General features: G+C 59.4%; 1 protein-coding gene across 1 annotated transcript; it reads left to right on the top strand.

Annotated features, from left to right (window-relative positions):
- Positions 1-11968: 11968 nt before the first annotated feature.
- RNF222 (ring finger protein 222) lies at positions 11969-12767 on the top strand. Its single transcript, XM_061462040.1, has one exon. The coding sequence runs from the start codon at positions 11985-11987 to the stop codon at positions 12648-12650; it is 666 nt and encodes a 221-aa protein (XP_061318024.1). The 5' UTR covers positions 11969-11984; the 3' UTR covers positions 12651-12767.
- Positions 12768-13538: the final 771 nt, after the last annotated feature.

The following is a 13538-nucleotide window of genomic DNA, read 5'->3' as shown; positions in this document are numbered from 1 at the left end:
GGCGGTGGCCGGGCGGGCAGGACCAAGCCGCGCCGGACACTGACAGCCACTCGCTTTCGCCAATGGGAGGCGGCGGCGCTGCGCCGCCAGCCAATGAAGAGCGGGGTAGGGCGGGACCTGCCCCGTTGTCAGTTCGCAGCCAATCGGCGGAGGGGTGCGGGGCCCGCAGCCCCCGGCACGGCCACGGCCGCCTCGACCCCGTCGCACCGCGTCCCGCTCCCCGTGTCGGCCCCTGCCCGAGCCCCGGGCCCCGGGCCCCGGCCCCCCCGCCCGCCGCCGCTCCTCACCGGGCCGCACCCCCGTCACAGCCGCAGCATCGCCCGCCGGCCCCGGGGCTGCCTCATCCGGGTGCTCCTGGGCGGGGCCGCGCCCGTGACGCACTGGCGGGGGGCGGGGACACCTCTTTGACGCGCAGGGCGGGGCGGGGCGGGGCCAGGAGCGGGGCCCGGTCTGTGGTCACCGGTGTGACCCCGGAGTGACCCTGGTGTTATCCCGGTGTGACCCCGGTGTGACCCCTAGCGACCCCGGTGTTATCCCGGTGTGACCCCGGAGCGACCCCAGAGTGACCCTCGTGTTATCCCGGTGTGACCCCGGAGTGACCCTGGTGTTATCCCGGTGTGACCCCGGTGTGACCCCGGAGCGATCCCGGAGTGATCCCGGAGCGATCCCTGCCGCCGGCCTCTGCTCGGCTCCTGCTCAGCGTGTTGGCTCGCTCTGACCCCTCCCAAGCCTCCTCCCGGCCGAAACAGGCCGAGGGTTCCTCAAAGCCCCAGACCCCTTCCCTGTCCATGGAACCATGGAATCAGCTGGCTTAGAAAAGCCCTTCAAGCTCATCCAGTCCAACCCTTACCCCAGCACTGCCAAGGCCACCCCTAACCCATGGCACTGAGGCCTCGTCCCCACGCTGTGTGAACACTTGCAGGGACGGTGACTGCAGCCCTGCCCTGGGCAGCCTGTTCCAATGCCTGAGCACCCCCTGGGGCAGGAATTGTTCCTCAGCTCCATCTAAACCTACCCTGGTGCAGCTTGAGGCCGTTTCCTCTTGTCCCATCCCTTGTTCCTTGGGAGCAGAGCCCAGCCCCTCCTGGCTCCATCCTCCTCTCAGGCACTTGTAGGGAGCCATCAGGTCCCCCCTGAGCCTTCTCTTCTCCAGACTGAACTCCCCAGGACCCTCAGCCGTTCCCCATCACCCCTGTGCTCCAGGCCCTGCACCAGCTCCATTCCCTTCTCTGGCCCCACTCCAGCACCTCAGTGTCTCTCTTGCAGTGAGGGGCCCAGAGCTGAACACAGGATTCGAGGTGCGGCCTCACCAGTGCCCAGTGCAGGGGCACAATCCCTGTCCTGGCCCTGCTGCTGCACTGGTGCTGGTACAGGCCAGGATGCTGGGGGCTTCCTGGCTGCCTGGGCACAAACTGCTCATGGTCAGCAGCCATCAGCTGGATGCTTTCCCAGTCCTTTCCCACCAGGCAGGTTCCAGCCACTCTTCCCTATGTCCATCCCTTTGTTTTCCCCGTTGTCTCCACAGCCCTGTGTCACTGCCCTTGTGCCCTGTGGGTTGGGGACAGCCGGTTGCCTCTTCAGACAGGTCCTGCCAACGGCCAACCTCCAGCGCCCTCACACTGACCTAATACTTAAGCTTTGTTTGCATGTTTAATTTCTGACCTCTGTAGTTAGCAGCCTGTCATTAGTGGCAGGCGGTGCCATGGGGATGCCTCATGCTCCCCTCACAGTGCCCTGATGCTGCCGGCAGTGTGGCACACTGGTGGCTGGAACCACAGCCATGCCAGCTATCCTTGTCGGGACAGCCTGTCCCCTTCATGTGCATGGTGCCACCACAGCCGTGTCTGTCCCCACAACCTCTGCTCTGCCACATCCACCCGTATGTAGGGTTACCCAAGGCTGATGCTCCAGTGCCTTTGCACTCTTCCTGCAGCGGATGGGATGGGTGGTTGCCGACAGCCTGAGGATGAAGATCAGGCCCTGCTCTCTCCCCAGCCAGCACTGCTGGTGTCCTCTGACGCCTGCGCAGGACTTTCCGGGTCACCCAGTGTGACCTGGGGATTGCACAAGGCCACAGGAGCTGCTGGGCAGCGTCAGCATGAGCCCAGGACGTGCGGCAGAGCACAGCTCCCAGGTGAATGCTGCGCCTCAATTACAGGCTGCAAAAGGCGAGGAAGCCACAGCGTCCTCTGAGAAGCCATCCCAGTGACGAGCTGCCCTTGGAGCTGTCTCATCCCTCCTGGAGATGGAGCCTTATTCCCAAGGTGCATTTGTGCACCTTCAGCTGTACCAACTGTGCCCAGCCACATCTGGCTGATGCCAGTGATGCTCAAAGAGCCCTGGTCCACCCCATCCACTTCCCGCCTTCCCACTTCCACTGACCCTCTGCTTGAACTCTCCAAAACCCCATGTTGGGGGTAGACAGGGAGATGGAGGTGGCTGTGCGGAAGTAGGAATCCTGGCTGGGAGAACATCTCCTTTCCCAGCATCGAGCTCTGTGCTGCTCTGAGCTGGGAGCAGCCACATCAGCAGTGCTGAGGGCTCTCTGCACGTGTCCTGTGGGATGCAGGGGTCAGGGCTGCTTCAGGCTGCACATCAACCCCTGGGCTGCTCGGCATACCTTGCCACAGTGGATAACCACCCATGCTGGATGTGTGTGGAACAACCTCGCTGAAACCATCACAGAGATCACCCCTTGTGAGGGAGCTGGAAATGAGCTGGGGTGTGTGTGTGCGGGTTCTTCTTTATAGAAGTGCCAAGGGTGTATCTGTGCAACCCTAATGGAATGTCTCAAGGGGCACCCATGCAGTGGCATACCCCTCTCTGGTGGGATCCTTTAAATCCCAGCCTGAGTGCCTCAGTCCCTCTTTCCCACACTGGGTACTAAGGTTAATGAAATCTCCTTTGCCCCTCTGTGTTCCCAGTGGCACCACTGTCCCAGCACAGCTGCCAGCACAGCACCTCCAGGACCAGGGCTGAATGTCACCATCTCCATCAAAGCCGCCTTTACCAGCTGCTGGTGTCCCAGCCCAGAAGGGCTTTGCCCCCAGTGACAAAGGCACAGCGTTGGTGGGGGCTGGATTTCCCAAGGGCTCGCCTGGTTAACACTGAGTTTTAACTCAATGTTTGCTTTGAGGTCGCTCCCGGCTGCTCCCCATTGTCAGCTGGAGCTGTTCCCATGCGTTCACCGGGCTCCGTGCTTCCAGGCACACAAAGGAGCAGTCACTTAGCATTAGTGGCGGCACAATGCGGCCGTGTCTGCCACCAGCACACACAGGTCTGTGTTTCTCCAGCAAAAGCCCCTCTGCTGAAAGGCCACGAGAGACGAGGCAGCCGTGATGGATGGGAGCAAAGGGGGATCTCTCACAGGGCAGCATGGGCAGGAGCTGGAGCTGTCCCACACCCGGACTGAGGGGCTGCCAAAGGTTGTTCCCATGTGAGGGACATGGAGTCAGGATGGGTTATATGTGTACAAGGGCTGTGCCTCAGCACAGGGAGATCTGTGGAGCAGCCAGCCCCAAAGGGTGGGGTATGGGGTGGGTGTGCATCCCATGGAGATTGGTTATGGGCTGGGAATTATTGGTTCAGACAATGAGGCCCTGCAGTATGAACATAATCCTGAGCATCGCCTCAGAGAGAGGCTGGTGAAGGTTCAAGGGGGAGGAATAGCTGCCAGGAGCGAGCTTTAGAGAAGGGCAGGGATGCTCCATCCCTGGCAGTGCTCAAGGCCAGGTTGGACACAGGGGCTTGGAGCAAGCTGCTCTAGTGGAAGGGGTCCCTGCCTGTGGCAGGGGTTGGAACTGGATGTGCTTCAACGGTTTGGGTTGGAAGGGACCCCATTGTGGGGACCACGCAGCCTGGCCAGAGGGATGGCTGGATCCAAGGGAAGAGCTGTCGCTTAACAGAACATTTCTCCAAGCACAAAGGCAGCAAAGCATCTTGTACTCAACAATGGGGTCACTTCATTTCTCTTTCCTTCATCCTGCAGCCACAGTCCCCGCGCTGAGCTGGCAGTATCCATCCATCCCGAGATGGGTTTTGGTAAATGTTCCTATTTTTATTGACTGAGTGCTGCCTTTGGTGCCTGGGCAATATCTGCCAAATCACTTCCTTCAGCAGATTCCTAAAAATACTGATCTGCAGCTCCGCTTGCCCCTCAGAAGCAGAGCTGCTCTCAAAAGAGGATTTCTTGATCATTACTCAGCTCCTCACTGGGGGCAGGGGTGAACCCTCAGGCACCCCACTTCTGCTCATGCTTGTTTTCCTGGGGGCCCCTCATGATGGATGTGGAGGGTGCAGGTGATGTGGGAAATGGCTGTGGCAGGGGCCACAGCCCCAGTGCAGTCTCAGGAGCATGTTTCTGTGCTGGACCCATCATCTCCCCAGGCTGCAGAAGGGGACACCGAGGCAGCACATGCCCTGTCCCCATGGTACAATCTGGCTTGGGGCATTGTCAGGACTCGTGTGTTTTCCAGCCAATCCCAGCTGGAAGGGAGGGCTGGGGTTTTCCTTCCCTTATTTTGACAACAGGGAGCACAGAGCCCTCAGGATGGTGGGATGGGGAGCTCAACCCTTGTCCCTGCTGCCATCGTGTCTGGGCAGATGCTCATCCTTCTCTCAATAACCCAACTGGGTTTCTGATTTGCAACCCCCTGAGTGATCCCAGGTGGTGGTGAAGCTCTACCAGCAAATCCTCCACCCACAGCATCACACTGGCTGTGTAGTCATAAGACCCTGGAAAAATCATTAAACGAACCCAATCTATATATTTAGTGCTCCTTTTATTCAGCCTTTTCTTTCCATGCTGCTCCAGGATGTGTGCTGTTGCAGGGCCAGGGGCTGACCTGCACTTGTTCCTGTTAAAGGCAGCAACCCCTCTGCGATCTCAGCCCTCCAGGAGCCAGGCTTGGAGTTAAAACCCAAACCACAACACAACCAGGCAGCCAAAACCCCAGGGAACATCCCATTTTGGTAGAAGGCCCCAGACCCCCAACCCCAGCAGCCTTTTCTCCTGACACTACAGGGTTTCTGTGCCATGTCCCCCAGGATAAGGCTTGAAGAAGCTTCCTGGTAAAAAGGCAGCCAGAGGGGATGGTGTAGAAAAGTCAGGTCCCATCCTTTGCTGCAGGGGACATTGGAGGTGAAACATTCCCAGGGTGGCATGGCTCATGGCATGGTAGAGACCAGCCACAGGGACTGTGCTGGGTCTACATAGAATCATAGAATCACAAAGTGGTGTGTGTTGAAGGGATCTGAAAGCTCATCCATCCAGTTCCAACCCCTGCCACGGGCAGGGACACCTTCCACTAGAGCAGCTTGCTCCAAGCCCTGTGTCCAACCTGGCCTGGGATGGGGCAGCCACAGCTTCTGGTTTGTGTGCTTCCCGAAGGGGCTGGTGTGCGCGCTGGTGTGGGAAGACAAGCAAGGGGAGAATCTAACATTGCTTGGCCATGTTTGGTGGCAGGGCTTGACAATGGGTTCCTCCTGGGGTTCAATAGCTACTCCCAGCCTGCCCCTGTCCCCACGAGGGGGTGCAGGACCCCAGAGTGAGCCCGGGTGAGCTCAGCCCCTGCAGTGCAGGGCTCTGCAGGGCAGCTGCTGCCCCGGCTGTGCTGCTCAATAGGTGCCTTCTTCTCCCTCGAGCATCTGCCAGCTCCCCTCAAAGCCGGATTGTTCCTCCATTACACACACAGTGCTATGGCTTAGCACTGCAGCAACTCCCTCCTGCACTGAACCAACATCCTGGAGGGGCCAGGGTGGGATGGGAGGTGGGACCGGGGCCAGGGAGGTGGGGAGGCATGTGGGAGGCAGCCCCAAGCCAGGGAACCAGAGGGTAGCTCTTTGCCACCAGCTCTAGGAGGGTTTGTGCAGCGCTGGCCTTGCTTATCGCCTGAGGTGGCTGCTTTTGGGCTGCTCCCAGATTCACCGGGTGAGCTGACCCCCTGCTTCATGAAGAGCATGTCTGGGGGCGGGGGGGGGTAAATAAGTGTTGAAGAAGACCGTGGACACTGCAGTTGCCCTCCCAGGCATGAGAACCCCCCATACATCATGGGGCTGGGTGGCTCTGCAGCGGCTGGGTGGGACAAATCCCAATATCTGGTGTCAGAATAAAGCCCCAAGGGCTCACGCCCGGCTCAGGGTCACTCCCGGAAGGGTGTCAGACAGGTCGGAGCCATGATGACCCTGGACCGTGCAGGTCCCTTCACAAAGCCTGCGCCATCTGACAGTAAAACAGAGCTCACAGAAGGGGCTGGGGACATGGGCACGAACCCAGCTGGGGTCTGAGGAGCATTCAGCTCATCAAATGGCTGGGCCTAACTTTCTGATCAGCCCGAGGACGAGCAGATCCCGTCCATCCCAGCTGCCGGGCATCACCAGCTCCAGCCCTGGCACCCTGCGCAGGCAGGATCAGGGCTCTGTTTCGGTGCATCCCGGGCTGAGGGTGACCAAAGCGCATCCGAGAGCACCACCTCCTGGGCACGGCAAAGAGCACCGCGGAGGAAGCTGAAGGGAGAGGGTTTGTTCCGCGGTTTGGGCTGCCTTGGCTACGCCGGCAGCCCGATGGTGGGTCTGCATCCTGCCGGGTGCCTGCCGGGCAGCATGGAGGCACCACGGAGGAAAAGACACTGATTTCCTCATTATGAACTCAAGAAACGAAAGTCTGGGAAAAGATGGATGGACTCCGGGGCACCCAAGACCCTTTAGGAAGTGTCAGTCTCCCTGAGCTTGTCCTGTGTTCTGATAGCACAGGACTGGATATGAGTCAGACATAACCTGGTGCTGCCAGCACCATGCAGCACTGGGAAAGTAATTTTGCTTCACTAAGCTGCTTCACCAGCTGGGAATATATCCCTGGGCTGGGGTCAAATATGGGTTTACTCTTTTCCTGCCTTCCCTTCACCTCATTCCCACCAATGCCAACAACTCAGTGTTTGAGCTGGGGCTGGGAAGAGGTGGGAAGAGGATGGAAAAGAGCTGGAGGAGAGGCAGGAGGGGCAGCATCCCCACAACGCTGCAACAGGACCTGCCCGGCAGCTTCACCATGGACACAGCTCTGTGCAGGGAAACCGACCATGGCAGCCATCATCTCTTGGGCATGGCTCTGAGGGACAATGCAGACACGGACACAGCCTTCCCCCTCCCAGCCTTTCCAGCAGCCCCCAGCCACGCGGGTGGGCTGTGATGTACAGCAAAGCTCCCTGCGTGCATCCTGGCACCAAGAATAAATCTGGGATCCTCTGACCAGGATCCTGGCCCCAGCTGAGCAAAGGGATGTGGGAGACATCATTGAAAATGTCCCTGTTTCATCAGTTAGGATCTGAACAAGTGCAGCATGGATTTAGTATGAACGCAAGGCTGAGAGCTGGGCTGGGTCAGCCTGGAGAAGAGAAGGCTCCTCAGAGCAGCTCCAGTGCCTGAAGGGGCTGCAGGAAACCTGGAGAGAGGCTTTGGACGGGTCTGTAGGGACAGGCCAAGGGGAATGGCTTTAACCTGCCAGAGGGGAGACTGAGCTGAGCTCTTAGGCAGAAGCTCTTCCCTGTGAGGGTGCTGAGGCGCTGGCACAGGGTGCCCAGAGAAGCTGTGGCTGCCCCATCCCTGGCAGTGTTCAAGGGCAGGTTGGACACAGGGGCTTGGAGCAAGGTGCTCTAGTGGAAGGTGTCCCTGCCCGTGGCAGGGGGTAGAACTGGATGACCCTTAAGGCCCCTTCAATCCAAACCAGGCTGGGATTCTGTGATATTGAGACCTATGGTGATTATTTGCCTGGCTCATGCATAGATCAAGTTGCTTTAAATGTGCTTTGAAAATAATCATTCACATAATTATATATAATATTATTTGCCTCCACACCTGCTGAGAGTGGAAAGCTTGGGTGAAAGGGCTGTCTCTGCAGCATCCTCTTGTCCTTGCAAAAGGCTGCAAAGCTCTGCCTTAATACCAGCGTGGTCACAGGGAAAGGACCCTGCAGAGAGGGCTGTGTCCTCTTCTGGGTCAGAAGTGTCCTTTGTTCACAGGAAGCCACTGACCCCAGAGGAGGAAAGGTCTCAGCTGTGATTTTTGGACAGCAGCTGAGCCTGGTGCCACCTTCTTGCTTGGACAAAAGGATCCTGGAGCCCTTGACTCTGCCTTGGGTTTGAGAAGGTTGAAATAGTGGCCTTGATCTGCGCTTCTTAAAGCCCAAGAAAAAGATACAGGCGGGATTAGGGCAAAGCAAGTCCCAAGCTTAGCGACAACTCCAAAGCTTAGGGACCTGCTTTGCCCCTGAGCTTGACTTCTTGTTCTTCAGGCTCCTGCAGACTCAGTCCTGGCACTCAGGTAAGATCCTGCTGCATGTGAAAGTGGAGCAAAGGCCCCGAGAAGAGCAATGCCTGGGAAAGAGCGAAACTGCTGACAAAGCCCGGCCTGTGATGTGCCAAAATCCCTTTAATTTTGGCGTGGTCAAAGCAACAAAAGGAAACAGACTCGTTTTTCCAGTGCCTATGTATAGACCCATGAGCTCATAGTTTCCTATAGTGGAGAGCATTCAAAGTATGGGAAACAGGAATTTCCACCCCGCCTCAGTGCCAGCAGAGAGCAAACTGAAGCTGGGAGCTCCTCGGCTGCCCCAGATCTGGTCTCGCTGGCCCAGATGCCTTGTTCAGCACTGGAGATCTTGGTGGATGCAAACAGCCCTGGCACCTCCAGTGGCATCAGGAAGGGACCAAGGATGGGGACGGTGACCCCAGGGGTGACTGCGCAACCTCAGCCCTGGCAGGATCCACCTGGAGAGGTTTCAGCCTCCATTTCAGACTATCCCAAGAAAACCGGGGTAACAAGTGGAGTGATTTAGTTCCCGATCCTCACAGAGGTGTGGAAGGTGTTGATGTGCTCCGGGGCTCCCTCCAGCAAGGGACAGGCTTCCTGGCTGCACAGGTCCCCCCTGCGGCACAAGCCTCCCACCCCGGCTGCTCTCTGCTCTCTTTGCAGCTGCCCCAGTGCATGGGGTGTCCTAGTGGGGCTGCACCCACCTTATTCTCCCAGAAACCAGCCCCGTGTTGTAACCAACCGCTGTGCCCATGAGCCACTGATACTGCTGCCCACGCTGCGCCCTGCCCAGCACCCAGCCACGTGGAAACACCTCTCCTGCCCACGGGGGGACCCAGGAGCCATCTCAGGAGGTGAAAGATGCATCTCCTCTTCTGCCTGTTACAGAGACCCTGCAGAGCCCTGGGCATCTCTGTGAAGCTGGAGGAGCTCAGGGCTGGGAACGGTTCTGCAGAGCACCTCTGCCCCAAGGCAAGACCTCCCTGTGCGTCCAGGTTTTTCCTGGAGGCTTTCCATGATGGAGATGGGGCATTCAGGCCTCTTAACGGTGCAAATCCTGGTCCTGAGCCAGGAAAACCATGCAGGCAGGAGCCTTGGGGTCACTCTGCTTGTCCTGGGGACCTTCTCTGTATGTGACAAGCAGCACCAAGGGCCACTTGGCCAGACTGACATGGGCTGGCAGCCCTGTGGTCACTGCCTGGGCTGAGGAGGGGTGGCTGGAAAGAGTTGAAATTAAGGCAGGAGCGATCCACCCTGTAAGGCTCTGCAGGGAAGTGCTTCTCAGCTTCTTGCTTGGGGGGTCGGCTGAGGGATGGGCAGCACCCTTGAATAGGGGTAAAGCCACAGGGAACCTTCTCTGTGTGGGTTTCCAGCCCTCACATGGCCAAACAGTGACTCAGGAGCCAAGGAGCCACCCATAGCAGCTGAGATGGCCAAGCATGGGGCTCCTGCCTGCCCTGAGCCCCGAGCTCCTGCTGCTGCCTGGACCACCGCTCCCAGAGATGCTGGAACCCCTCAGGGTGGGTGCAAGGCGGTGGTGGCCCCACTGCTGCCTGAGTGCAAGTGTTGGGCAGTGAACCCCCACAGCGGGGCTCTGGTGAATGTTTGACAGTGTAGGATGAGGAGTGGGGGGATGAGCAGGGGGGATGAGGAGGGGAGGGGATGCGGCCAAGGTGTGGGATGGGAGTCGTGGTGAGTGGAGGCAAGAAGTACTTGTCAGGAGCCCGGCCCCTGTGCTGGGTGCTGCAGCTCGCGTGCTTTGGGGTCCCGGCATCCCCTTTAGTGCCTGTTTCACTGGGGTTTGACCCCAGGGATGAGCCCAGCTGCACCTTCCCACGGGGGAAAGCAGGCTCCTGTCCCTGCCCTCCGATGCCTGATGCCGGCTCCTCGCCCACTCCCTGGGCAACCAGGCCAGCGTTGGGCCTTTAAAACCCGAACGGGTTCCTCCGCATTCACTCCCCGGGAGCTGTCCCTGTCCCTGCTCCAGCCTTTGCGCAACGCAGCCGCGCGGAACGCGCAGCCAACACCTCTGCGCTGTGAGTCCCTGTCCCCTGCCCAGAGGTTGCCCTGCTGCTGCGGACAGCGCATGGAGGAGCCCCTGCCCCGGTGCCCTGCAGCAGGTAAGGGGGCTTTGGGGCACAGAGCAGTAGGTGCACGGGGGGAAGGTCTCCTTCTGCAGTGCTTTTGGGGGGGCACTAAGTCCTTCTAAGTCCTTCTTCACTCCTAAACCAGAGTAGGAACCTGGATCTTCCTCCTATTGCATGGGGGGGTGATGGCTCTTTGTCTTTCCCGTGGCCATCCCGGTGCAGGGGGTGGCTCCTGTGCACGAAAAGGGCAGCCAAGGAAGGGATAGCAAACCCTCCAGAACTGGGTTTGAGGATGTCCGCGGGCATGGCCATGTGGAACAAGAGGGGTGCAGGCTTGGTTTGGGTTTGAAAATGCTACCGGGTCTGGAAAAACCTGCAGGTTTAATGAAGCTCCAGTGCCTGACCCGGTCCGAGAGCAGGGAGCTGAGCGGAGAAACCCTCCTCCCCGCTCCTTGCCCTCCTCTCCCGTTCCCCTCTCTGCTCTCCCTTCTCCCCTCTGCCTCCCCTGAAGCCGCTCCTCTCCCTGGGACGTGCCCGGGGCAGGCACGGACCGGGATGCGGACCTGGGGCTCGCAGCGTCCCCCGGTGCCGCGGGGCAGGGCGGGGGCCGGGTGAGCTGCCCGGCTCTGCCCTGCCCGCTCTGAGTAACCGGGACGCGGGAGCCGGGCGCCAGCAGGAGCGAGGGGACGGGGACGGCCTGGCCCCGAGCCTGGGGTACCCCCCACAGCCGGGGGTGGGTGCTTGCTGCTCGCCCGGCCTCCCCATGGGGCCCTGCGCACTGACCTGGCCTCCCCCTGCTCCTTTCTGCATCCGCTGAACGGGAGCATCTCCTTTCCCTTGGCAGGTCTCTTCGTGGGATGGGGGTTCCCACCCCCTGCACGGGGTCACTCGTGGCACGAGCTGGACCTGGTTTATCTGTGCCAGGCACACTCATCCAGACACAGCTCCTTCCAGGGCCTTACACCTTTTTCCATGTACTTTTGCAGCCAGGGATTATTGCCGCCAGTGGCTCTGGAGCTGAGGTCCTCCCGTCTTCTCTCTCTTGCCCTAAGGGTCACACTGAGAGGCTTAATTCTCCTGAGAATGCCCTGCCTTGCTAAGACCATGCCTGCTGGCCATTCACTGCAACTGTTAGGGGCCAGAGGGCAAAGGCAAGAGAGCAGGGAGGAGAGATGAAGAGATCGATCATAGAATCATAGAATGAGTTGGAAAGGAACTTAAGCTCGTCCAGCTCCAACCCCTGCCACGGGCAGGGACCCCTTCCACTAGAGCAGCTTGCTCCAAGCCCCTGTGTCCAACCTGGCCTTGAACACTGCCATGGATGGGGCAGCCACAGCTTCTCTGGGCACCCTGTGCCAGCGCCTCAGCACCCTCACAGGGAAGAGCTTCTGCCTTAGATCTAACCTGAACTTCCCCTGTTTCAGTTTGAACCCATCACCCCTTGTCCTATCGCTACAGTTCCTGATGAAAAGTCCCTCTCCAGCATCCTTGTAACCCCCTTCAGATACCGATCATGATGGTCCTTGCAACACAGACCCGTATTAACCCATCGCACCTCTTCCTCGCAGCTGGGGAGTGCCTGTGGCTGTCGCAGGGATGTCTGAGACCTCGTCCAGCAAGGAGAGTGCCCCGGCCGAGTGCCCCGTGTGCTATGAGAAGTTCCAGGCGCTGGAGGCCGCGCACCGCAGGCTGAGCTGCGGGCACACCTTCTGCCACGACTGCCTGGTGAAGTGCCTGCTCTGCGCCAAGCTCGACGGCCAGCTCCAGAGCAGCATCATCTGCCCCGTCTGCCGCTACGTCACCTTCCTCAGCAAGAAGAAGCCTCCGTGGCCACCCAAAGCAGGCACCAACCCCCGGACGCTGGAGATACCTCTGTCACCTTCCTCCTTGTCCCATCTGACCAAAACGGAGGCCAGCAACACCTTGGTGGTGCCCAGTCATTTTGTGAAGCCAGTGCAGAGCTTTGACCGGTGCAGCAGCACAGGCAACAGCGCCCTGGATGTGCAGGAGGTCCCGGGAGAGCTGGCGCGGGAAGCCCACATCTTTGTTATCAGCAACCATGGGATGCCACTGGTGGACACAGACTGCGGCTCCCTGGGGAGGAGGAGCAGGGTGGAAACATGGAGCTCGGTGTCATCCAGCTCGGCCCTGGGGGTGAAATGCTGCCAGTCTCCCATCGCGCTCGCCGTCCTCCTCATCCTCACCGTGGCCATGCTGGCAGCTGTGCTCCCCTGGCTACTGCTGGTGAAGAGGGACTCGTAGCAGGGATGGGATCAACCTGGAGACTAGAGGGGTGTCACTGATGCTGGGACAGAGCTAGGGCTGGAACCTGCCCCAAAAGATCCCTGGAGAAAGCCCAGAAGCAGCTTTAGGTGAAGCTCTTTCCTCTGGCCAGGGACTGAATGGACTTGCAGACCTTTCTGCAGATCTTTGGGCACTCACAGTGTCACTGCTGGTTAAAATATGGCAGGACAAACCCTGCTAGTTGGGTTCCTCCAGTGTCAGAGAAGGTCGTGGCTCCTCCTGCACCCTGTGACAGCATCTGCAAGGAGTGAGGGGGCCTTGCCAGTCCCTCCCCTCCATCCCAGCTGCTGGCAGGCTGTGACCAAGCACCCAGAACCCAAGGTCAGCCTCTGAGCAGCAGATCAGGGCTGCCAGGCTGTGGGGCTCTTGGAGGTGCCCAGGCTCCTCAAGCTCTTAGGATCATTTGGTACATGATGCAGCCACCCTGGAGCAGAAACACATGGATGTGAAGCTCTATTGGAGCCTCTGGCTACTGGGAAACAAGGACAGTGAAACCAGAGGACAGAGAGAGTGATCCTGACCCCGTGTGCTCACCGTCCCCACTGCCAGCCAGTGCTCACCTCCACAGTGATGGGAAGGGACGTCAGCTCATCCCACAGGCAGTCCCAGCCTTGCCCTCCATCTTCCTCCCTGAGCTCCCAAGGATCCTGGATGTCATGGGCATCCCTCCTGCCTTGGGGATCCAGGGACAGACAGCAAGGTGAGGGGCAGGGAGCTAAACCAAAGGTCTGGACCGCATAAGGGGCAGATCTGGGATCCCATCCTGCTCTCCTCCCTGTGCCTTGGCAGAGGGAAGTTTCATTGTCTCCGTATCCAGCTCCTGAGGGTTAGCACTGGATGGCTCAT

This window comes from Pezoporus flaviventris, unplaced genomic scaffold (genome assembly GCF_033815535.1).
Source record: "Pezoporus flaviventris isolate CSIRO_AGI_PZ_B2104156 unplaced genomic scaffold, CSIRO_AGI_Pfla_v1 ptg000034l, whole genome shotgun sequence".
NCBI lineage: Eukaryota > Metazoa > Chordata > Aves > Psittaciformes > Psittacidae > Pezoporus > Pezoporus flaviventris.
Note: the sequence above shows the minus strand (reverse complement) of the source record. Positions and strands in the feature narration are given on the sequence as shown.

Coding starts and splice junctions, on each gene's coding strand:
- RNF222 (XM_061462040.1), top strand. CDS start 11,985: ATGTCTGAGACCTCGTCCAGCAAGGAGAGTGCCCCGGCCGAGTGCCCC.